This window comes from Pseudochaenichthys georgianus, chromosome 13 (genome assembly GCF_902827115.2).
Source record: "Pseudochaenichthys georgianus chromosome 13, fPseGeo1.2, whole genome shotgun sequence".
NCBI classification, from domain to species: Eukaryota; Metazoa; Chordata; class Actinopteri; order Perciformes; family Channichthyidae; genus Pseudochaenichthys; species Pseudochaenichthys georgianus.
In genome coordinates this window covers 10,856,155-10,883,438 of record NC_047515.1, presented here as the reverse complement: position 1 = coordinate 10,883,438, position 27,284 = coordinate 10,856,155, and the positions used below count along the sequence as shown (strand labels likewise).

General features: G+C 40.9%; 1 protein-coding gene across 1 annotated transcript in view; it reads right to left on the bottom strand.

Moving 5' to 3' along the window:
- Positions 1 to 12,622: 12,622 nt before the first annotated feature.
- LOC117457741 (NF-kappa-B inhibitor zeta) overlaps positions 12,623 to 27,284 on the bottom strand; it is a 16,970-nt gene continuing 2,308 nt past the window's right edge. The window contains exons 2-6 of the mRNA XM_034097960.1: positions 25,233 to 25,338; positions 24,735 to 24,881; positions 20,946 to 21,006; positions 20,493 to 20,656; positions 12,623 to 13,901 (exon numbers count right to left, since the gene is read on the bottom strand). Of these exons, the coding sequence (XP_033953851.1) occupies positions 13,869 to 13,901; positions 20,493 to 20,656; positions 20,946 to 21,006; positions 24,735 to 24,881; positions 25,233 to 25,338 (511 nt within the window). The 3' untranslated portion in view covers positions 12,623 to 13,868. The remainder of the gene's footprint in view (positions 13,902 to 20,492; positions 20,657 to 20,945; positions 21,007 to 24,734; positions 24,882 to 25,232; positions 25,339 to 27,284) is intronic.

Genomic DNA, 27,284 nt, shown 5'->3' with positions numbered 1-27,284 from the left:
CAGGATTCACCGCTGGACGGCAGCACAGCAAGACAGCACTGAAAAAACTGAAATGTTCACTTTACCTAAACTGTATTTAAAGAATTTCCCAATTTGGGATTAATAAAGTATATATCTATCATCTATATATTAGGTTAGTTGAAAGCAATCATATTAAGTTGAACCTATTTAGACTTAATAGTATTGCTTTCAACTAACATTATACAGTTATGTGAAATCTGTTGACATAATTCATTTAAGTCAACGTTTCAGTTTCTTCCGTGAGGTTTTGATTGACATCTGAGCATCAAAACAACATGTTCCCTCTAGACGCAGGAGCTTGGATCGAGGCAACTTCTCCAAACAGAAGGAAATGTTCAAATGAAAATACTAATAAGTATCTTTAATGTTTTTGTTACCAATATTTCAGCATTATGATTGAGCCTAAGGGCAGGAGTGATATCAAAACTCCGGCAGTCAACAGACAACATAATTTGCCTATCTCATCTCCCAGCTCGTTGAGGGTGTGTGTGTGTGTGTGTGTGTGTGTGTGTGAGAGAGAGTGTGTGTGTGTGTGAAATCTCTTGGTATCTCTCCTAGCAGTCGTAGGCCTTTCAAGTGCATGAGGCAATATCACACAATACTTGCAGGAGGAGGAGAGATGCGAGTGAACTATCAGAATAAGAAAGTAGAGGGTTGACAGAGAATGCCGTTAAATCTATTGATTCTCTCTGTTTGGTTGTTTGATAAAGATGCAATGTGAAAACGGATTGTAATGCCGACACATGATTTATAATGGGATGTTGCAGCCTGTTCAATAGTGATCTCCGCCATTGCATATTACTCATGTCAGATTATTGATTTGTTAAATAGATGATACAATAACACGAATATAAGGCAGAGAAGTGGGCTAAATGACTATCTAAAAAAGCATATAAATATAGCGAATACATTTAAAATACATGTTGAGGGAAAATGTATCATTTAAAGTTGGATTTATTTAACATTTTAATCCACTAACATTAATACGGAGCCTTGTTGAAACATTAATAACGAGTTCTATATTGTTTAAATCATCATAGCTCATAATATCTAAGATGATAAGTGTAATCGAAGGATAAAAGCACATGTAAAAATAAGAGAATATGTGGGGAAATACATTTTAATTAACAATGTACTATATATACATTATTTAAATAACATATTTTCTGCCAATTCTTTCAGTCATACGTAAAAATACCTTAAACCAGAGCATAAAATAACTATACAAAATGATAAAATCACAATTTACCCATCCTGGTCTTTTTTCCCCAAGCTTTAAAAAAAGGACTACATTGAAATAAGCATACCGTTTTGTCATTGACAGATCACTAACACCTTACTGGATTTTTAACAGACAGTTATTATAGAATCAGAATTACGTTTATTATCAAGTATGGTGCAAAGTTAAATAACTATTTATATATACAAATATATAAAAAACGATTTATCATTTATAAAATAAAGAGAAATATTTACATGGAATATAAATATACGAAAAAGTCAAAATATGACAAAGTACAGTATATTAAAAGTGGAGGGCTGTGTAGATTTTAAAAGAGGTTGTGTTAAACAGAAAGGTGCAGAATATTCGCTGGGATGTGCAGGGTTCACAGTATTAAACAAAACAAGATGTGGTCACATGATGTGCATTCAAGGGGTGAGTCAGTCAGTGTCAATAGATATTGTTGACTCATTATAACAAGGACACAACTGAAGAAAATGTGACCTGCTGTCTTCCTGTTGATGTTTTTAAAGTCTGGCTACCTCAAGGGTCAGGAGAAGGATTCCTTTACAAATAAACACACTTGATATCCCTTGATACATTTGCTATACATAAGATTGATTCAGAGCCATAATTGTGCTTCATTACAAATGTTTTCATTTTGAATTGAGCAATATATGTTCAATCGATCAGCAGAATGAAGCTGTGTAGCCTGTATGTATTCTGACATACTAAGCAAATAATATAGTATTACCAAGAATCAAATCCACCCAATAAAATATTGTTTAAAACTGACTGGATATGCACATTTGAACACATTTCAAATGAATGGTTCTAGTGAGAGTGGTGGAAATACCGTGTCTACAGGGAGAAGTGAATCCAGTTTTAGTAAGCGCACATATTTCCATTCAGATTTACTGTACAGAGATCTCTCTCACCACCAGGTGTCCCTCTAAGCTGAGAAAAAGCCACGCACACAGTAGTCCTGCAACAAGAAATAGTGTACCACATTCCAGTACAGATGTTTAGCTTTGTACAGTTTTCTTTCTAAAAAGGTCCAATTCAATCAAAACAAATTACAGAAGAAGAGGCATAGAAGCAAACAAGGAAGAAAAGGTAGTAGAACACCAGTGATGGAAGAATATAAAAAGCTGTTGAAATGTTACAAATACTCCATTCACTTTTTGTAGGCGGGATGTCCAATAAAGTGTTTCCACTAAAATATAATGCATGCAAGAATATAGTTTCATCTATAACATGTATTCCATAAACCAAGCCATTTGTTTTGTATGTAGATCGTATACAACAGGGCAACTACACTAAGCAACTAATAAAAGGAACTGCATTAAAATGGTTTAAGTACTATTTATCTGAACGGTCTCAGTTTGTTAATGTTAACGACAATTTCTCAATGAAATCATAGTTAGTTACCACAGGGTTCTGTACTATGACCTATTCTGTTCACCTTATATATGCTTACATAAGCCAACTTCTTAAAGAATCACTTTCATTGTTATGCAACTGAAACCCAATTATATACCGATCAAGCCAGAGGAAACCAATCACATATTTTTTTTGAAATATGCCTCAACTCAGATGACCTAAAGCTTTTTCAATGTTAAAAACTGAAATATTATACTCTGCCCCAAACACCAAAACAAATTAGACTCTAAATAAGAAGTGGACGTAGTGCCCCCATTCATTTGTGGACTCTGGTTTTGAAACCGTAAATTGGCATTTTGGCTAAGGTCATACATCTTTCTTCAAACACTCTCACACCAGGCAGGTACATGTATGTGTCAAGCTGTGAGGTCAGGAATCTAAAAGTTATTATTAATTATCCTAAGTAAACTACCAGTTATTTTATTGATATCAAGGAAAACCTAAATTGTCAATTGGATCGTGATGCTAGAAGTTAAGTCAGGTGATCGACAATTCCTTACAATACATCCTCTTGGCACCTTTCATTTCTGTCCCAAACTTTGTGACAATATATTCTTAATATAGGTTTTTTTTTTACTGAGGAACTTAAACCTTTGACATGCTGGTGGCATTTGAGAAAATATCACTAAAATCACTGGAAAACATCCTTAAGGGACATGGACATCCTCAGACATCTCACAAAAAACACAAATGTCAACCTTATTGTGGCACCAGTGGAAATGTTAGAGGATCACCAAAGTGTGTAGAATTTAATATCTGGGGACCATATTTTAGTCTTGACCACAATTGTTGACCATCATTTCAACCCCTAGAATAATATAAAAAACATGTAATCATTTGGATCAAACCGTCTCACTTTGCCAATGTTGAATGTTTTGTCCTTAAGTCATCGAGTGTTCAAAATGAAAAGGGCGTATCCTCTGGGGAGCTTGAAAACATTTAGTCAATTCCTAGCAAAACCGAGAATGGATTTGAATATTTCTTGTATGGGAACAAAAACAGGACGATTCATTCTTAAATACAAACAAGCATAAAACAGCTAATTTCATTATAGTCTATTACTTTGTGGTATACATTGCCTTGACTCAAAGTGATGGTCAAATGGTGACTACAACACATGATAGCAAATCGCTAAATTAATTTCAAAGACAAAAGTCATCAGTTGGCTTGTGAAAATCCACACAAAACGTCATGGCAATCTGAACATTATTTGACCAACATATTGATGGGCTTTGCTGTAAAATCAGGAGCTTTATGATTTGTGTGAGCTCATTAGACATGTAGCTGATTTTAATGAGAGTCTTATTGAGAGAACATCGAAATGAAAGCAACTTCATTATTTTTCCTTGAGAAGTCTGACCTCAACAGAAGTCATACTCACATTGTCATTGTATTCTGTTTTTGCAGTCAGTACACGAACAAATATATTACTGGAAATGATGCAATACATGCACAGATGGATGTAAACCTAATGGTAACCTTGGAACACTGCTGCTAATTAAACTGAGAAGAAAAAGTGAAATAAAGCATCACAGTTCATTCCCGACCTTGTAAACAAAAGTTGATACACCAATCTCATCTCATAGTCAAGGTTTTGTCTATAATTATCCACATTTTTGTAATTTTTTCCTGCCGTGAACAGCTCCTCAATTTCGTTTATGCGTTGCATTGTGGTCCATCAAAAACACTCTGAAAAACAAGTCGTTGACTGGACTGGGTTTTGTCATTTTCAAGTGTGAATGCAGCTAAAAAAACTGCATGAAATTAGTTTTGTGTTCAGAACTGTGGCTTAAAACCCAGTTAATAACCAATAACATGAGGCGTTCCAAATTCCATATGACAACTTCCATCACCAGCAGCATCCAGTTTAGCCCTGAGCCTGTTTTTCAGGTCTCAGGCTCGAAAAATAACATTCCCAGAACAAATGACCTTATCTTCCCTTCTAAAAGGGTTAAATTAATAATCTTTTTCCTCAAAGTAATTGTGACGAAGGCAGCTTCGTCATTATGGACTGACGGCTTCAGGCCGGGTAATGTGGCACTTTGTTAGCGTGATTGCACAGTATATGTTATCTGTGGCTGATGATTGTGTGCACCTGGTGTCCTGTGTTGTCTCCTCCCCCCTCACCTGTGTCGTGTTGTGATGATTGGAGTGTGGGTATTGGGCTCTGTTGCCCTGTCTGGGGCCCTTTCTCATTTCTCGAACTCCCCTCCTCGACTCCCCTCCTCGACTCCTATCCTCGATACTTAGTCCCGCCCACAGGAGATGCGAGCGGAGGAGCCGAGGAGGGGAACCGAGGAGAGAGGAGGGGAAGCAGCAGGTGGTTAGAGAAATGAGAACTCCTCTCCTCTGAGCGGTCATTTTAAAGAGACGCCCATTAATGATGACAGGAGGCACAGCAGCCCTCTGTCTGATGGACACATGTGTTCAAGACCACTTATATATTGACTTTGATTCATTCACAGTGCGGTGTCATGAGACAATAACAGGCTACAGATGCGGACACGCACACACACATATATGTGTATATATTTATATAAATAAATACAATTTCAGAATCAAACAGAGCACTCTCATAACTCGTAACACTATCAGAGACTGGATATACCCCCCCCCCCCCCCCCCTCTCCCCTCTGGTCGCTACAATGAGGAAAATAAATTACGGGCCACAAGTTGTATTTACAAGTATTACAAGTAAGCAGAGGACACCAAACCAACTGAGACCTGTCTGTCCGCTGCATCCACACACACACACAGCACACACACACACACACACACACACACACACACACACACACACACACACACACACACACACACACACACACACACACACACACACACACACACACACACACACACACACACACACACCACACACACCACACACACCACACACACGCACACACACGCACATACATACAGCTCCTAAAACAGGCTACAGCCGTTGTGTATTTTATTGTGAAGCACTAAATGGTTTTAGAAAAATATCGACTCTTTGTTTGTAGATATCTACTAAACTAAAGCAAATAAAGAGAGTAGGCCTGTTATACTGAGTGATATATATTGTACACACTGCTCTGCTTTCTGCACCTCACAGCTGTTCTCACTATAAACATCGCGTCGCGATGAAAGCAGTTTCTAAAATAATATCCAGGGGATGCATGCAGAGCTGTCATTGGCTGAGATAAGTCCGGCCGTGCGTCACGACTCTTTGAAACATCTCTGTTCCCGGAAATGCATCCGCGAAGGAGCCGTGGAGGACCCATCAGTGTATCCTCGGTTAGAGCTCCTCCAGAGAGCCTCCTCGACGCTCGATGCTCGGTCCTCGACGTGCATTTAGAGAAATGGGATGTCCTTCAACATGGCGCGCTAAAATTCATTTCCGGGTCACTACCGGAGGACAGAGGAGTCGAGGAGGGGGATTTGATGAAATGAGAAAGGGCCTGGGTGTGTGTGTGAGATCCTTGTGGCTGCAGGATGTGGACAAGAGAGGCTTCTCAATACTCAAATTTCCCCTCCTCGACTCCTCGACTCCTCGGTCCTCCGGTAGTGACCCGGAAATGAATTTCAGCGCGCCATTTTGAAGGACGTCTCATTTCTCTAAATGCACACCGAGGACCGAGGATCGAGCGTCGAGGAGGCTCTCTGGAGGAGCTATAACCGAGGATACACTGATGGTTCCTCCACGGCTCCTCCGCGGATGCATTTCCGGGAACGGTGGAGGCGTGACACACGGCCGGACTTATCTCAGCCAATGACAGCTCTGCATGCATCCCCTGGATATTATTTTAGAAACTGCTCTCATCGCAACGCGATGTTTACAGTGAGAACAGCTGTGAGGTCCTGCAGAAAGCAGAGCAGTGTGTAAAATAAATATCACTCAGTATAACAGACCTACTCTCTTTATTTGCTTTAGTTTAGTAGATATATACAAACAAAGAGTCGATATTTTTCTAAGAACATTTAGTGCTTCACATACTAAAATACACAACGGCTGTAGCCTGATTATGCTTTAGGAGCTTAGGTGTGTATGGTACAGTGTGTGTGTGTGTGTGTGTGTGTGTGTGTGTGTGTGTGTGTGTGTGTGTGTGTGTGTGTGTGTGTGTGTGTGTGTGTGTGTGTGTGTGTGTGTGTGTGTGTGTGTGTGTGTGTGTGTGTGTGTGTGGTACAGTGTGTAGGTATGTCCTGTACAGTGTGTAGGTGTGTGTGTGGTACAGTGTGTGCGCAGATGCGGCGGACAGACAGGTCTCAGTTGGTTTGGTGTCCTCTGCTTACTTTTAATACTTGCAAATACAACTTTTGGCCCGTAATTTCAATTCCCCATTTCAGCGACCAGAGAGAGAGGGGGGGGGGGGGGGGATATATCCAGTCTCTGATTGTGTTACGTTATTATGAGAGTGCTCTCATACTTTAAATTGCATATATTTATATAAATATATTTGTGTGTGTGTGTCCGCATCTGTAGCCTGTTATTGTCTCATTATACCTCACTCTCAATGAATTCAAGGTAAATATGTGGGGGAACAATGTTCAGCTGATCTAACAGAGATTATAAAATATGACAAAACACTCGACAGCTGATGCAGCTGTTGCCACGTAATAATGAACGGACGTCGCTTTAATATGACCGCTCAGAGGAGAGGAGTTCTCATTTCTTTAAACGTCTGCTGCTTCCCCTCCTCTTTCCCCGGTTCCCCTCCTCGGTCCTCCGCTCGCATCTCCTGTGGGCGGGACTAAGTCTCGAGGAGGGGAGTCGAGGAGGGGAAATTTGAGTATTGAGAAGCCTCTAAGGAGAACAGCAGGATTGAGGCTGTGAACTTTGTGCCCATGTTTTAATAAATGCCCACGTCGGGTTATATTTTTGGACGTTCTGCCTCTGCCTCCTTGCTTGGTCTGGGCCGCTCAACGGTCAGCTTCACAGTAATGATAAACCTGTGAGTTGGATATAGAAGAGTCAGAACAATATAGATGTTTTTTATTTTAAAGAAAATTCAGATTGAACATAAAAAACTGTAAATTATAGTGTCCGTCCAAAAATTCTTTTTTACTTATAGTGAAAACCAGTGCTTGAATTGGAATAAAAAAGGTGCCAGTACTCTAAAAAATCAGCAACTGTTTCAAGTCAATTTATTTATACAGCCCAAAAACAAGTATTTGGCTCAAAGTCATGTAGTATATCCTATAATGCTGGTGGGGTTGTCTCTTTACTGTATATTTTAGAAAGGCTCACTACTTAAACAGAATGACTCGGGATGCTTCTGAGATTAGAGGGGGTGCAGTTGTAAAGTGCTATTTTTATAAATGGGGAGTGGCCCTGGGGTCCGGGGGCATGCTTCCCCGGGAAGATTTTTTTTTAAATATTGAAGTTAGATGCATCAATCTGGTGCACGTTGAGAGCAAAATGAAGAGATGTATGGATACCTCTCAACATCCATATGAAACAACTGTAAACAGATTTACTTTTTCTTTATGGATATAAAAGAAAGTAAAGCCTGACTCCTACTGGTGGCTGGTTAAATGACTCCTCGTCCCCGAGTACACTCACCATCTTTCAGCAGGAAAGGAGAGAGGGAATCCTTGTCCAGCGACAACCGCTGTCTTTTCGCACTATTATTAAGCCACGCTAACATTTTCGAAATGCTAACGTTATGTGATGTCTTTTCTGCTCTAGTCTATCGCTGCAGCGCGCCATAGATGGGTCATGAGATGGGTCATAAGATGGGTCATGAGATGGGTCATGAGATGCCGCCGGCTGGGCATATTTGTTGTCATGCGTCATGACGTTCCACCGGCGGTTGAGTACCGGTACTCCGTAAGAAGTGCCGGTACCACATGGGTAAAAATCAGAAGTGCCGGTACTGCGTACCAATGAGTACCAGCCCAATTCAAGCACTGGTGAAAACTACCCTTGGATGATGGTAAGGTAGACTAAAAGCTTTAGGAATCCAAAGTACAACATATAATAAGTACCCTGCATCAAGATTGATGCAAAACAAGTGACATTTGACCTTTTTAGAGAGGTGGATTCTCCCCACTCACACACATGGTAAAACAAAAAGGTGATTTGGGTAAAAATGGGGGTTTTACCGTTTCTCTGGAACCAATTGGTCGATTTTGGTGATTGACATCTCTTTCTGACCGTTAGAGCCAATAGAATCGAAGGGGATTCTCCCCACTCACACACATGGTAAAACAAAAAGGTGATTTGGGTGAAAATGGGGGTTTTACCGTTTCTCTGGAACCAATTGGTCGATTTTGGTGATTGACATCTCTTTCTGACCGTTAGAGCCAATAGAATCGAAGGGGATTCTCCCCACTCACACACATGGTAAAACAAAAAGGTGTGGGCTTCGTACACGCAGTTTTGCATGAGAGTGAAGCTGTCTCTAGCTCTGACATCTGGAAACCGAAAAGCAGGTTTATTGCTCATGGATTATCAGAAATGATTTCAAAGGGACATTGGATTAACCAATCGTTGTAATGCCATTGAAGACCACTTTTGACCAGACTACAACACAGGTGAGCCATGTTAGCATTTTTAGCTACGTAGCACCACATGTTTTGATGTCTGTTTTTGTTTATAAAGTCGCGATTTCGGAGGCTCAGCGTTAGCATTGTGGGTTTTATTTTGAAAAAAATAAAATAATGATCAGTTAGATGAGTTTCTTCCCGTAACATGGATATAAAACATTTATATTTATATTTATATTCCTGCAAGATGTTGTGGCAGTGCCCCGGTACCGGGGTCTCTCGGGCTTAACAGGTTTAACCATGCTCAGTGACAGTGGCGAGCCATGACTTTTATACCTAGGCCCTCTGACCCTCACCCCTTCCCTCGAGTTATTACGTCACAGCGTATACTTCAGCGGAATATCAAAACAACAGCACGGGGTGCAAAACGCATCAATGAAAGCGACCCTCTACCACACAAAACAACACCTGTAAATAAACCTATTTGTGTTCTTTGAAATTGAAAAGGATATTGCATTGTGTTTGTTACTTTCGTTACAGTTGTATGTCTTAAGTGCAATTTGGCATGCTTTTATTTTGAAGGCGAGTTAATGCTGTTGACAGGAAGTTGTTGTTGCTATGGAAACAAGACAAGTTTCACAGCGGGCGGAACTTGTCATAAAGTCCGCGATAATAACACCCACCCATTTAGAGGGAAGATATGATTGGTCAATTGTACTGTCATTTGACATTACTCTCTCGTTCGGGGCCCTCTGTGAATTCATAGCTGGACCGCCTGGACGTCCAACAGCTTCTCTCTTCACTCGCAGAGACGAGCTTCTTTAATTTAACCCTTCACATTCCAACATAAACTGAATAGGCAGATTCGAAGGATTTATTTCTTTGGAAATGTAATTTTAAATACAATTAAATCAAGTTATTTTGGTAAAACTAATGAAAAATATAACTAAAAAAATATATAATTTGTTTTAATGTTTTAAAATATTATTTTGTAGAATATCTTAGGCCCTCACAGAGGGCCCTGACGGCTCGCCACTGCTCAGTGAAATATTGAAAAGGTTGTGAGTATAGATACTGGTTTAAGAAAAAAAGAGGTAATACCAAGGCAACACAGGATCACGTTAGAGCCAGTGGGGGGTGGGCAATGTGGGAGAGGGTATGTGATGCAAGAACGGGGGGAAAGAGAGGGAAGGGGGTGGGGACGCCTACAGTGAGACTTTAGTAATGGTGGAGAGCAGAGGATTAGATGGAGCTCAGTGTTGCAGAATGGCCTGCAGCTCTGTTTGAGGCTGTGTGTACACCAGCAAGAATGTTTTAAATATGTTATGAGCAGCATGTGCAGCCAGTGGGGGAGGAACAGTAGGGGGTGGGGGGTGAGGTTAATTCTGCTTGGTGAGTAGATAGGGGGTAGAATAAGGCCAGTCTGGGAGAGACCAAACAAGTGGTGCAACTCTGTGTTTTACCAGCCCTGTTATGCTCATTTTCAGGTTTCATAATTGTATTTGTTTGCCTCTATTGGGACATGTTTAAATGCATTAATGTACAAAAAGGTTTTTTCATACCTCTGTTCACCCTCTGTCTGAAACCAGAGCCCAGTCTGATCAAATTGGTGAGCTGGCCAGTTATATTGTGAGCAAAGACAACATTTCGTATCATGTGAATACAGCTTTATGGAGAGATAGGCCAAATAGCTAGGACATGATCAGCACTGTGGCGAGTGTTCCTGTTGAAGGCCCTCTGCACACATCTACAGGAATCAAACTACTGCTACAGCTCTCCGGAATTAAACCCTCAAGCATGTTGCACCTCTGGCCGCACCCATATCATTGATGTCAGAGTGGTTTTTTTCCTCAGCTGATTGAACGTCACTCAATTTTGATTAAATTGGCTGGGTTCGATGTGTTTATGATTGCTTTTCATTTCCTTTTTCAGCACACAGCGTTACCTGTGTGTCATTTAATGTAAGTTGAGCTACACAATTGCAAATTACATGGTCAAAAACCAAAAATAAGTGGTGAATTTAGCACATAGTTGGGGATTCATCTCTATAATGATATGTACAAACTTTAAGATAGAAATATGTGTGAAAGAGGAAAAACACAGCCAAATCATAAAAACACTACTTTAAAATGATCAAGATTGAAATGTTTCTGTGATAAAGCTTCTGAAATGTGTTGTACAAAAAGGTGTGTAAACCTGACCTGAGATAATGTCTCTACATCTGGCACAGGATCTTGTTTAGTCATATGTATATGTTTCCTAACTGGGTGTCATGACACGGTTTCTCATGTTATGCCAAAGGTTTGTTCTCCCATCAAACTGTGGTGCGAAGAAACAAACAACTCGCAGCTATTCATCTACCTACGCTGGCCCAGCAAGCACCAACACATCTAGGGAATAGTTGTGTGACACATGAAAGAGGCCGACAGCTTGGGGAGTGTTCTGCTTCAATGCTTTGTAATGGAGGAAGGCTCGACAGTTAAATCACTCATCCATCTCATCTTGAAGGTCACCTATCAGTCAAATCCACTTTTTCATGTCTTTTACACATCAACATGTGTCCCCTCTGTGTAAAGGGATTCTGAACGTTTCAGGAAAAAAGATTCACTCTCTTTTTGTCCTGATCCATTTGTATAAAACCTGTCTGAAAATGAGCTGATCAGATTTTGGCCACTTTGTGATGTCATAAATTGTTTTTGGCTTGTATAACCAATCACATAGAATCAGCACTTTTTAAACAGGGCTGAAACAGAGGGGATTATGGGATGCTGCAATGGGTGATCGGTTTGGTATTTCAGCCACTTCAGAGACATGTTTTATCTGAGACCTATAATATATTGATGGAAAAGAGTATAATAGGGGACCTTTAAATCAAGTCTTGCTTTCTAGGGTTTTTTCAATGTATTTTTCTCGGTCACAGCAATACAAAACTGGAACTCTACCCACTAAAATCAAAGACATACATACATACACATCCCACCTTCACAGCTCACTTAAAAACATGGTTCACTGAGAACTACACCTGCACACACTAGTCTGTGTTAAGTATGGCGTGAGTGTTACATGTTGTGATCATGGATGTTGCCCCTCGTTTCTGTGATGTGATTGTGATGTGCTATATGTGACATGTACTGTATATAGTAACGTGTGTTGTTTATTGTTCTCTTTTATCCTCTTTCCTCCTTTTTATATATTTTCTTATAACTAATGCTGTTGATATATTGTAATTTTAAGGGTGTCTATTACCATCTGGCCAACAGCTGTAAATTAGCCATGTCGGCTAAAGCTGCTCCATTTACTGTTTTTGTGACAGTTCATCGATGGGGACTGTCCACGACACTATAAATAAATCAACTAAAGATTTGCACTTTAACGTCAAGCAAGAAATAATTTAAAAGACAGTGTTCAATAAACCAAAAGTGTATTGAGTTTTTTAATGATGAAAACTCACATGTTGTTAACACAGCATGCATCGTGCCCACCACCAATCACATGACTTATAAAGTAATACAAATACAAGATATAATTGGTATAAATGCAGTGTAATGTAATAAACGTTTAAACCAGAATCACATGACTCAAGTTTTCTGTTAACCAAAACTTTTCATACAATTTCAACTTTGAAAAGAGAAAAAACATTGTTCACTTGGTGGATAAATACAAAGGTAAAATAATGAGCATAACTGAAAAATTGCACTTTCAGAGAACTATTAATTCCTTATAATATATAACCCCTCACATTATAGCCATATAAATGAATATGTATGAAACTGTCATAAAAAAACACCCAGACATTTAATTCAAGGTTAAATAAGTTCACGACTAAAGTTTCGTTCCAAACCAATACATGTCATACAAGCTGTGGTCTACCACTTAGTTACCATCTAGCATGGCAAAATACTCCCATCTTTTTTAATAGTAAACAAAGAGTATAGAAGACTAAGATCAGGTCATCACAGAACCTCTTATACAGTAGAGTCTACACAGGGAATTTAGCTAAGCTAGCTAGGCTAAACACATTTGTAATGCTTCTCTATAGAACACAGAGATTAAACTGCATCCTCCCAGTAGGAACAACACATATGAAAAGTGGATTTACTACCCATCACCATAAAATACTTATTTAAAAGTCCTCGGTGCAAACGTCCTTTATAAGATCTGACATGGAAATTCTATGAGAAATTATCTTGTTCTTCCAAGAGAATAATCCTGTTCATGTAACCACAGGCATTTTGGAATACTGTATACAGCACTGAACTACAAACTGTGGTTCAGTGCTCCCTTAATATTACATAAAACATTGTTTTATGGCACTTCTTCTACCCAGCCTTATAAAACAATAGTTGACCCTAGAGACGGTCCAAAAAGCCAATTGTTTGTCATAATAAAAAATATTCTCATAGAATTGTACATTTAAATCTCCACGGACACACTAACTGAGGACAACCTGTTACTCTAATGTAACAAACAATGGAAGTTTCACAGAAACCAAACTTATGGGAATCTAACGTTTCTGTGCGGGTTACAAAAAACACCTGATTGCAAGTCAGGCATTTTTACCACACACACAACTCCAGATGCTTTACCTAAATGGCAAAACTCAAGTTTAGAGAGAAATGAAACTCTCCATTTGAATTTAAGCCTGAACCAACTCAGAACATTACTGTCGGGTCTCCGTAAAGCCCTGCCGGGCCGAACTACCAGGGAGTCATCCAATTCGAGATTGAAAACTCAGGCTCCCCTGAGAAAGAGAAGGAAAAATAATGTTAGTCATCAAAAGTCTGTATCAAATGTAAAAGTAAGTGCATCAAGAGTATGGTGTCTGACAGGTTCAAACTAAATGCTGCAAATACCAAACGCTGCAAGAAGTTCGAAACACAACGGAAACGGGGACACTAAAAAGTGATGCACACAGCTGGGACTGGATTTTAAAGTTGGCCAACTTTCAATGTCACTGTTGTATTGGCTTATTTCAACAATGTAATCACATGATTCATTCTCAATATGATTGCAGATCTGCTGTAAGCGAGCTACCTAACCCAGTCATTTTGAATATACTGACAAAACGCTTACAGTTATGAAACAGCGTTTGTGTTTACCGCAGTTGTGTTTGGTGAATGTTGCCTAAATGCTGCGGATGTTTTGTCAAGTTGGCACATTTGTGTTTTTATATTTCTGTTCAGTCGCCTAATGGAAATGTTTTGGGCCGTTGTAGCGTTTATGCACCCGTCAGCCACCGTACTAGATACATAAATAAGCGCAATACACATTAATCTAAACAAAATACCTAATATGAGAGTACATTTTATTGGAACACAAAGTTTTTTTTTGCCATTTAATGCAATATAGGGTTTCACATAAATATATTTGGAAAGTGTTCAATTGTTTAGCGGTCAGTATTGAACAATTTGGAGGTTTTTAGTAATATTATTCATTAAAATGACTTTATAAAAGCCAGCTGATCAAGCATCATAACATTTACTTATTTCAATTTTAGAACAACAAAATGATATTCATTTCAGTTTTTACGAAGAATAAAAAGTATAATTTGGTTGAAAAATGCAGATATATCACCTTTAAGTAAGCTAAACCATTGCTGGTGCATTAGCTTCAAATATTAATATTTTCAAGTGCTAATTTCTTTTGGCGTCAATGGCCAAGGTACCAGAAAAACGGGTAGGGTTTCAGTCTACAGAAGAAGGTGTGTAGCTTTTCTGTTGTCCTGATATTAATAGGCAGCTCCTTCCACCATAATTATCATTCCGCTCAAGGTAAATTGTAGTCTTAGTAAAATGTCATGAGGCGGTTGACTTGTAGCCTCCCCTTTATCCTCTCCTATTGTTATCAAGAATCTGAACTTAGTGTTCCACTGGAGGAAAGACATTTCAGTCCCTAAAGGCACGCTGCTGGCTCTGCGGTGACAGCAAGTACATTTAAGACCAATCAAGCAAACGGCACCAGTCAAATGGCACCAGCCTTTTTGCCGACTCATCTTCAAGAAGCAAATGACTGTTTGACACGCCATAAGCATACCAGAATACTCAGTCACAGTACTCTACAACACCATTGGAACAGATAGGAACAAGGCCTCAGGGTGCGAGTTCACCTTTACGAATAAATGACTTTAAAAAAGGCCTATTCAATACTTCTTAAAGGTGGGGTAGGTAAGTTTCAGAAACCGGCTCGAGATACACTTAAGAAATCATACACGAGAGGCCGTTCTTGAACGTCATTATTGGTACGACAGTACTGCGGCAGGACCGAGGCGCTTGCGCCAAGGTCCGTACACCTGTACTGGAGTACCAATAATGACGTTCAAGAACGGCCTCTCGTGTATGATTGCGATTCTATAACACAAACTATCATTGTAATCAACAATATCGTAAAATTATTTCATAATGTGGGCTAATTTGCTCCCAAACCTACACTTTCTGCTTGAGTTAATCTCCGTCAGAAAGTAGTTCCTATAAAGTAGTTCCCTTGGTAACGCTAGCCGATCAATCGAACACTCCTGCTTCCCCGTTTACAGTTATTGATATAATTATAGTAAATAATATATTATTAACCAATTTATTGAAAACAATTTATTGACAACAATTCTTGAATTAAGCTATTTATTTATTTATTTACATATTTAACATTTTGGCTTCAGAATGAAGGTGGATGTTCATGCTGCCATTAAAAGTGCAATTTTTGAAACAGCTCTCCATGAACTCCATGCCAGACTTTTTTTGCAGGTGGTGCTGTGGTGTTCACGGGTAGGTTATCGGAAGAGCTTTCCTCCAGTGGCCGTTTCATGGCGTGTCCCGGACCGGCAAAAAGCGCGTTGCTCCACATCCTTCTATTGTCCAGAGATGGAGCCCAGTAGCTGCGAAGCGATGACTCATTTGTATGCCCGCTAACGGACATGATTTCTCTGGCCTCCAACCCTGCCTCCGCAAGCCGCTGTATGCAGGTGCTTCTGACGCAATGGTTTGTGTAACGCGTAGCAGTGCCAGCCTCTTCACTAATGCGGGTCATCATGGACCCCAGGCTGTTCACCCCCAAGGGCTCCATGCTATACCACACCGCATCCCCAGGCTTCACCGACTTCCTTGGATGGTGGTAAAAGCCTTTGCTGATTCGGGCATTTGCTTTCTTGTTCCAGTTCGAAAAGCAAACTGCAGGCAGTTTGCTTTTCGGCCCAACGGTATACCGTTTTTCTCAGACGCGGAGGGATACTGACTTGTTGTGAAAGGCACGTTCTATTTGACCGTTGTTTGATCGTGGAATCAAACACGCCTATTGACCAATCAGAGAGCTTGCTCACACCTATGTGTTATAGAATTGTTGTTATATTCCATGGAATGCTCTTAACATCCCGATAGCAATGAATATCTTAAGTGCTTTCACAAAAAAATCCATAAAAAAATGTCATCTGTAGAAGCCGTAATACTATACAACCAATCCGTTTAGCCGGACCGCCTACCTGCCTGTCAGCCTTCCATCGGGGCACAAACTTATCTCGTGCCCTCATTGGTCATGTGCGCGTTCGTGTGTGTTGGAGGAGGGGCTCTGTAAGGAAGTGGCAGATTTTCTCCGGTTGTGTATTTTCAAATTCTAGCGATCTCGAGCCGGTTTCTCAAACTTACCACCTTTAAATAAAAAAATAGCACTACTTATGCCTCCCTCCTAAAATTTCAGACATTTTTGGACGTTTATCAATAGAGCCCAAGTACATTTGTTAACCAAGTTTAACATTGTCGTTGACTCCATTAGTTCATGCTCTTCGAATAAGGCCAGAAAGCGCCAAAAAGCTCAACCACAAACAAGGAACATCCGTGCTTAGTGTCTACAGCACTGTTTGTTCAGTGTGTGCATCTCCGGCTGTGTGGGAGGGGGTCTGAACTAGGGATGTTAAGATTCACCAATTCGCATCGGTGCACCGGCATAAACGTTCAAGATGCGAGTGCACCGGTTGAAAGAGTGCACATCGGCTACAGTTTGGGTTGAACTCGCGATGCATCGATTGTAGCGTCTTTGCATAGGTAAAAAAACGATTCATTCATATAATATGACTCAGACTGCCAGGAATCTGGGTGTGACCCTAGATAACAACCTGTCCTTCACTGCAAACATAGCTGCTACAACCCGCTGCTGCAGATACACGCTTTACAACATCAGGAGGATACGTCCCCCGCTGACCCAGAAAGGGACGCAGGTTCTGGTCCAGGCTCTCATCATCTCACGCCTAGACTACTGCAACTCCCTCCTGGCTGGTCTACCAGCATGTGCCATCCGACCTCTGCAGCTCATCCAGAATGCAGCAGCTCGTCTGGTCTTCAACCTTCCTACATGTTCCCACACCACGCCGCTCCTCCGCTCCCTCCACTGACTTCCGGTAACTGCTAGAATCCACTTCAAGACAATGGTACTTGCGTACCATGCTGCGAATGGATCTGGCCCTTCCTACATCCAGGACATGGTTAAACCGTACACCCCAGCACGTGCACTCCGCTCTGCATCAGCCAAACAGCTCGCTGCACCCGCACTGCGAGGGGGACCCAAGTTCCCATCAGCAGAAACACGTGGGTTTGCTATCCTGGCTCCAAAATGGTGGAATGAGCTCCCCATTGACATCAGGACGGCAGAAAGCTTACACACCTTCCGGCGCAGACTGAAAACTCATCTCTTTCGACTCCACCTCGAGCGATAGAACTATCAACAAAGCACTTATATACTAACAAAGGACTGGCTTATCTAAAGCCAGTTGAGTAGCACTTGAAATGTTTTTGCTCTATGAAGCCTGATGTACTTTATCATTCTGTTTTCTTCAAGTTTGTATTTTGTTGGTCGAACGCACTTATTGTACGTCGCTTTGGATGAAAGCGTCAGCTAAATGCAATGTAATGTAATATCCTCTCATCCTGTCAGCACTCAGCAGAGACGATCTTTGATTCGCACTACGGAGTCGAGGAGGAAGAGAAACACAGCGCACCGAAAAATACCTACAAATTAAACGTTTAGCAACACTTCGGATTTTTCAAGAAAGACGGACAACTTGAAAAATCGCTCGCAAATTGTAAACGATGCCAAGCCGCTTTAAAGTACACACGTAGTACGAGGAACTTAGCGACGCACATAAAGAGGCGACATGGGGTCTGCGGCTGAAAAGAGAAACCTGAAAGTTAGACTATGAGTTAAATCACTCAGTGAGGTGTTCTGTCAGAGAGAGTGGTGTTTAGTTTACAGCAGCCTGTGACGGACAATAATAGTTTAAATGTCTTCCTGTAAGCAGTTATGAAATACCTGTTTGTGAAAGGTTCTTTGTATTCTTTATTCTTCATATAGAACCCACTGCTTTCTGCTCACTGGTGAGTCAGCCGATGGGCATTGCTCGATGGTAGCTGTTATTTGCACATTGTTAATCATGAGCAATGCATCCTTACATTGTTTAACTGTGAGGTGTTACAGTATAACATTGTACTTTAATCTGGAGACAGAGAACACTACTATACTTGTGAGAGGGCCAGTTTGTGAAAGGTCCAAGTGTTTGTTTTTTTTAAGGTAAAAAATAAACAGCATGATGCGATGCGCAATACTTGTAGAGAGAACCAAATATGTAAAGCACTTATTTGTTAATGTATGATTTGCTGCATATAAGGAATACAACAAAATCCTCTGTCGTACCAAATTGAATTGTATCATTATTTTGCATAATGTTGAATCAAATCGCATCGAACTGTATCGCAACAGGGGTGACTCGTATCGTATCGCATCGCCTGGTGTTTCAAATGTATCGTTAATGTATCGTATCATTGGCAACGTATCGAGATGCGCATCGTATCGGCCTCAGTGATGGAGATGCACATCCCCAGTCTGAACTGCTTCTTAAACACTGGATTAGTTTTCCCATAGCATGATCACGTGTCATTCACCATCATTTCCTACAAATTGAATTTTAATAGTGCTTTTAAGTTGTAACAAGACGTTCTGAATGTCTTTTTGATTTTTATTCAAAGCTTATTTTGTCTCTTAGACTACCCCGTTAATAGAAATGTGTGCATGTCTTTGTGAGCGGCAAACGGAGAATCGGGATTGATAAAGTTGGCCCACTGTCATTGTTGTTGGCAAGTTTCCTAAAGTGTACGTTTTATCAGCTTATTTTAACTATGTGAGAGCATGTGTGGTCTAGTTTGTAGGGATGTAACGATATATCGAATATCGCGGTAAATACATTTCTCAATACTGTCGTGAGACTGACAAAATATGCCGCGTTTTTTTTTATTTATTTTTTTAATAATTGTTATAATTTTTTTTAAATATAGATTTTTTTTTTTTTAAACCTTTATTCAACCAGGTGGTCCCATTGAGATCATCAATATCTTTTTCAAGGGAGACCTGTCCAACATGGCAGCAAGTAGGTTACAACATGGACATAAAACAACAGATAACAATAAAGGACATCGAGGGCTACATGTACACACCTAGAGACACTGACAAGTACCAACAGTAGGTTTATATCTCGCCCTGTCAATAAGCCTCACCTTCTTGGCAAACACTGTATTGTTTTTGAAGTGGTGGAGAGACAATGCACAGTTTGACCCACTGCTGTCACGGCCAAAGCATATCTCTCTGTCCCAGCAACATCAGTACCAAGCAAGAGAGTTTTGTCCACAGCAGGGGATATTGTAAACGCCCAAACATCCCAGCTTCTACCTGGAAATGTGGACATGCTCATATTCCTAAAAGATAACCTTAATGATGCTGAGTGAGTGAGTGAGTGAGTGAGTTAGAAAAACTAAAGTGAAACTGGATTTATTCTATTTCAGGGTTTTATTATATTGTTGACACTTTAAAATACTACTATCCTACTAAAATGCTGTACAATGAGACTTATTATCTAATAAAGAAAAATAAATCACATTGTTTTCCAATATCGCGATAAATATCGTACCGTGGACTTTTTGGTATTGTTACATCCCTACTAGTTTGTGAAGATGTTTCTTCATTTGCATGTGTTTCAGCACATTTTCTTTCTTTATATTTGAATAGTTTTCTGAATCTGCAGCCCGTTTCCCTAATGGAAATGTTTCTGGCCTTTGTAGCCCATTTGTCGGCTACCGTACTAAACGCCAACGGAATATGGAGTGAGGCAGAATATTTTGTTAGATAAAACCATTAAATGGGTTTCACAACGTTCTTACATTTTTTATTTTAGATTTACAGTATAAAACTAATGTTGGCCTAGTCTTTATCTGCAGCTGTGTAGAAATCCCAGCTTTAATCACAATTAATATGCATGCAAAAGCTAATGAAAGAGACCATAATGGCATCTAACAGAGTGTCCTACCATGGTATGAAGGTAGCTGCCCATCTGCAGCAGACACTCCAGCGTCTCCATCATCTGCTCCTGGCGCAGCATTTGGATTCTGCTTTGACTCGGGGTCATGCTGCCATTTAGCTGACGTACGGTGGCCTTCAGAGCCACAGAAGCGCACTGGATGACGCTCATTTCTGAAAACACACACACATATTTTTTAGACTACATCCACTCAAACAGTCTTCAACTATAACATCTAAACATATCTGTAAAATGGTAACTGACAAGAAGAATTATATTAACTTATTCGCAGGATTTATTTTTATTTTGGTTGAGTCAACTATTTAACTTGACACAGATACTGAATGCCTGATACGACAGCTTTCATGCCATATATTGCCAATTAAGTGATGGCATGCATTATTGTCAGTATGTGACAACAAAGTGGGTTTTGGAAAGAATTGGAAAGGTGACAGTATTTACCGTAGCTATCAGTGGCTTCGACGTCGACATACACACCATCCATCATTGTTTGTTTTAGAACCTATAAGGAAAATATAAACACTAGTTCAGGATAGAAGTTCACACACACAATGTACTTTACTTGAATATTTACATTTTCTGCTGCTTTATACTTCTACTCAAGACGGAAATATATTTTTTATTATGTAAGAGAAGTCGACTGCACTTTAAATTGATATAACAATTTTGTAATGCAATACTTTTACTTTAAATGGAGGATATTAAGACTATGGTTCTTCTACCGTTACTATATAATGATTGTGAAGACTTGTGAACAACACCACAGGATATCAGTGGTGTTGTTCACTAAGAGTGGATCTCAAGGAACGCACACCAGGGCCCTTTCTCATTTCATCAAATCCCCCTCCTCGACTCCTCGGTCCTCCGGTAGTGACCCGGAAATGAATTTTAGCGCGCCATGTTGAAGGACATCTCATTTCTCTAAATGCACTTCGAGGACCGAGGACCGAGCGTCGAGGAGGCTCTCTGGAGGATCTATAACCAAGGATACACTGATGGGTCCTCCACGGCTCCTTCAAGGATGCATTTCCGGCAACAGAGATGTTTCAAAGAGTCGTGACGCACGGCCGGACTTATCTCAGCCAATGACAGCTCTGCATGCATCCCCTGGATATTATTTTATTAACTGCTTTCATCGCGACGCGATGTTTACATTGAGAACAGCTGTGAGGTCCTTGCAGAAAGCAGAGCAGTGTGTACAATATATATCACTCAGTAGAACAGGCCTACTCTCTTTATTTGCTTTAGTTTAGTAGATATCTACAAACAAAGAGTCGATATTTTTCTAAAACCATTTAGTGCTTCACAATAAAATACACAACGGCTGTAGCCTGTTTTAGGAGCTGTGTGTGTGTGTGTGTGTGTGTGTGTGTGTGTGTGTGTGTGTGTGGTGTGTGGTACAGTGTGTGCATAGATGCAGCGGACAGACAGGTCTCAGTTGGTTTGGTGTCCTCTGCTTACTTTTAATAGTTTGTAAATACAACTTTTGGCCCGTAATTTATTTCCCTCATTGTAGCGAGTCGACCAGAGGGAAGAAGGGGGGGGATATATCCAGTCTCTGATAGTGTTACGTTATTATGAGAGTGCTCTGTTTGATTCTGAAATTGTATATATTTATATAAATATATACATGTGTCCCCGCATCTGTAGCCTGTTATTGTCTCATTACACCGCACTGTGAATGAATCAAAGTAAATATAGAAGTGGTCATGAACACATCTGTCCCTCAGACAGAGGGCTGCTGTGCCTCCTGTCATCATTAATGGACGTCTCTTTAAAATGACCACTCAGAGGAGAGGAATTCTCATTTCTCTAACCGCCTGCTGCTTCCCCTCCTCTCTCCTCGGTTCCCCTCCTCGGCTCCTCCGCTCGCATCTCCTGTGGGCGGGACTAAGTATCGAGGATAGGAGTCGAGGAGGGGAGTTCGAGAAATGAGAAAGGGCCCTGGCGTCTTCAGATGTCTGGAGGCGTCTGCCTAATACTGACAGTATGATTGCTGTTCAGTTACATCAGTCAAATCTGTTTTGTGTACAAGACATTAAGGGGCAGATGCAAATTAATAAAAGAATACCACTTTGTTTTTGACTTGGCGAGTCACCATAATACAAATAGTGTGCGATTGTTGACCCTTATAATGTTGTTCTGCTGTCTATCTGCGGAGAACACGCCTGTCTTGCCAAACAACATCTACAGTTTGCACTTAGAATGTGCCATTTCATAAACACAGTTGGCCTGCAGGAATATTAAAGGGGCCGTATTATGATCATTTTCAGATTCACATTTGTATTTTGTGCCTCTAGTGTGACATGTTTCCACGCTTTAATGTTAAAAAAACACTTTAGTTTTCCCACAGATGAGATGCCAGGAAATGTAACAATAAGCGTTATTATACCACACATAAAATCTAGTTCTGTGAAAAACAGTGTGACACATACTGACAGGTTACCCAAGTTGCTCTTTGGCTGCACCCATGAGAAGTTAATGACTTTCTGTACAATGTGTTTAACAGAACCGGCTCTGTTGCTTTGTCACATGTGTTCCTCTCATCAGTTGACAGATATACTACCTCCCACACAGATACAAACCTTCCAGCCATAAAAGCCTAAAACAAAGATCTGAATAACTTGTTTGACTCAGGCTGCGGCCCCACGAGGACGAAAACGGCTAAACGCATAGGATTAACGCAAACGCAATCGCAAACGGCTTCCGTCCACATGCAATAATTATCCGGATAGTGTCTGCCCACACGAGACCGCTCCGTTTAGCTCCAACCGCTGGAGAAGCTGCAGTACATATGCAGGAGCCTCTACGTGGCGCTGTAACTTCCTCCACAAAAGCAGCGAAGAAGCACGGTTGTCATGGTTGCCCTTCTGTTTATTCTCCGCGGTGGGGGCCGAGGGAACCGGGCAGAGTTTTTCGCCAGTCAGCGTTTATTAAAGTTGAAATCTTCCGGACAAAATGATAAAAGTGCCGGTCAAAGGTCTTCTTTGTTATTTATTGAGCTTTAAAACAAATGAATAACGACTCTATATAATATAATGATAAAATACACGGAGCCTCTCTTTTTCCTCCTTCTCTTCGGACAGCGTCAGTGTCTGTCTCATGCAGCAGCTGATCCAGTAATGAGTGACCCGGCCGACAGTAAAAAATAAACATATTTATAACTAGTTTAGGGAGTTTGAGAGGTAATTAAAATAGCTAAGGGTGATGATCTGACTTGAAGTGTGTGTTTTGCTGCAGCGGGAGGAGCTGCAGGTGGGCAGAGCTGCGTGTCTCCGTCCTGTCAGATTAGACTTCACTCGCGAGAGAAAGATAAATAATCTGAATTCAGGGTGCAGTTTACTTTGACGTGGGGGTGAGCAGCAGAGGTGGGGAGAGGCGGGGCTATTGCCTCATCATTATTGCTGTAGATGTTGCACAAACAACTGTAGCATGGTCAATAGCGTCCGGAGCACGATAGCAACTCTGCGATCCGCCATTGTTGTTGTTGTTGGTGGTGGCGAAACACTTCAGCACTGGCGCGGGGTAAGCGGAGGGAGCAGAAGAGGTGGGGAGAGGCGGGGCTATTGCGCAATCACTATCAGTGATCTGAAAATGTCCGTATAGGGCGCACACACGGAGCTGTTTGACCCCCCAGAGAGTGGCGTATGCCTTTCTATCCACCTTGGGACCCGTTGTCGTTTCCTCAGTCGTTTAGTGCCATATTCGGTCGTCCTCGTGTGGCCGAACGGTCTATATGACACTAAACAGTAACGCAAACGACCGAATTCGTCCTCGTGGGGCCGCAGCCTCAAAGTAACCTACGTCTGAAATACCTTGTGTCTCGTGACAAACAGAGGAAACCCCATCATTGCCACAGTTTAAGAGGGCATTATTCTTCTCATGTTCAGGTTCATATTTATATATGTTTTCTCTACTGCGACATGTTTCCATGCTTTAATGTTCAAAAAGGTCTTTATTTCTCTCATACTGCCTGTGCTGCAGTCCAGTCTGCTCCGATTGGTTAGCTGGCCGGCTCGGTTGTGATCGCACTTTAGCTTATCACGTACGACTTCATTATTCATGCGAATGGACAACCATTCAAGCCTCTCTACAATTATGGTGGGGATGTTGGGATCACAGCCTTTGCAGACCATTAACCTGCACAAAGAAATATACAACTCCCAACAGGAAAGGGAAAACCCCAACAAGCTTCATAGGTCCTCTTTAGAGATGAAGGAATGCTCTCACCTCCAGGACTCTGATGTAGCCTTTCTCAGCACTGAGGTGCAGGCAGGTCTTCCCTAGGTTGTTGGTCTCATTAACGTTGGCCCCGAGACGGATCAGATCTGCCACCATCAGGTGCTGGTTGTGCTTTGCTGCATGGAGCAGGGCGGTCTATGAACAGAGAGTTACACATGAGAGAATGTGACTTACTTGATAATTGGACATAAACAATTGAGTATACAATATGATCCAATCTATCTTAACAACCCACCTGTGGCATAGATTATGTGTTGATTTGCATTGCAGAAGGTATTTATGTCATTATTCTTTTAGCACATTAGTTCTTAAAACCCTAATCTTAAACATGTATTTTACAGAAAGTATAAGCATAACAGTTCTGATTGTCCAGAATTTGTTATGTAATACAATACAGACAGTTAGGCTAATCTTGCACCCCTTGATAGTTGTTTATGTTTTTTTGCATTAACAAGAGATCTAAATCTTATAGTTTAAATAGCGCACCATTCCATCAGAGTCTTTGAGGTCCAGGCTGTTGAGCGCAGCCATCCTCTTTGCGATAGCGTAGCCTAGCGCCCTCTTCCCGACGCATACCACTTTATGGAAGGCTCTGAAAGAAACATCAGACATTAAAAAATGACTTCACACCATCAGTATTTCCTGACACCAGAAGGCAGTCCTGTAAAAGGGTAACAGGTCTGAACCTGGGTTATATAGCATGTGGTTAGCGGAGGTATTTGGAAAAGCCGTTTTTGCTTCTAATTACAAGAAGCCTGTGGCCTTCAGCGAGATCAACAAGCTGAACAACAACAACAGGTCTTTTTTCACAGCAGACGTTTCGACTTGGCAAAGAAGAAAACAAGGATGGGTGTAACAACTGTATTAACAATGTGATCAAGTGTCACTTAAGGTAAATAAGGTGTGACATTTAGCAAACATGCACACTGCCAGGAGGTGAAGCAGCTAAATCAGGGGCGGCGGGTACTGTAGGCTAGGGAAGGCTAAGCCTTCCCAAATACTTGTGTCACTGCATCCTGGTAAAATAAAAATATAATGTATAATGTTTGTGTCTTTGACATTAGCGCTGCTATGCAGCCAACTGTGCCCTGTACCACGAAGCCAGTTCAACAGACCCTGGATATGTTTGAGTTATCTTAACTAACCCTAACAAACGAGATCTCGCTAAGCGGTCCTACGACGCTGGTTATCAACTCGGTAAATCAAGCCAGAGGTTCTCTCTCCAGCTGAGAGCACGTTCACGTGAAAGGGGCGGGGTTAGCTACATTTGACCAATCACAAACAGGGACAAGTGTACTGACAGCGCAGCGTCATACTTCAGTAATGAAAAGTAAACTAATATTAGACAAATATGAACTTTAAACATCCATGACTTAAACATATAATCCAGGATACAAGCCACAGAGTTGCACCTGCAAGGTGAATACAGAACAACTGGTTAAAAAATAAATAAACTACCGAGTGTTTGAAAGCATACAACAGTTTTATGATATCACTGCCCCATCTAAGACACGAGTGGATCTGACTTTAATTACATTTGAGTTGAGTGTTTCTTCAACTTAATGTGTTGCTTAAAATAATACTTCTGCATACAGTAGCCTATATGTGACAATGTAAGTGTTGCACGGCCAGATACGGCTCGAGAAGCTGACTCAGATAAGGCAATATTGTGATATTATATGATCGATGATCTGATTGATGATGTGATATCAGTGTGATATGAATGATAAGTGCGACACGTCTGCGTCTTCTCTGCATACAGCAGTTTAAACTGTATTTCCTTTATCCTGTAATATGTAAGGGATAATGTGCTGCGACGCGGTCATTATGGGGAAAAGAACACCGACAGGCTGATCAGGAGCCCGACGCGAAGCGGAGGGATCTAGATCGGCATGAAGGTGTTCTTTTCCCCATAATGACCAAGTCGCTGCACATTATCCCGCTTATTACATGGCCACATTCTCAACAAAGTAACGTTATGACTCCCAATATTAATTGAAATGCTTTTATGGATTTAGAAAATGATTTTATTGATTTAAAAAATAATTGTATGTATCGATTTAAATTGACATGCATCCGCGAAGAAAAATAGTCCGTTGTTACTGTTTGAACTAACGTAGCAACGGCAGGAACTGCTTCGATAGCGTTTTTGAGGAGCTTTTTGATTACAGATTTGAAAACATCGCTCCTTGCTTTAAAAGTAGCACAATTCATGATGTCAAACATTGGAAAGTATCTAGATATCCCTGCCCTAATGACAAAGTAACTGGCAAGTGAATATGTGTCGCCGTTTGATGTCTATGTCTGGACCGCTGCGTAAAAAGGAGGGTTTCTGCCCGTTACTTCTCCGCAGTTTTTCTTGTCCCAGTTCGAAAAGCAAACTGCATGCAGTTTGCTTTTCGGCCCAACTGTATACAGTTCAATCGACCGGACTTCTTTCTGAAGATGTGATCGTCCTTAACAACGGTCAATAAGTCCTTGACAGCGGTCTGTCTGTTCGGTATTAACAACGTGTCACGTGTTCTGAATTGACCAATC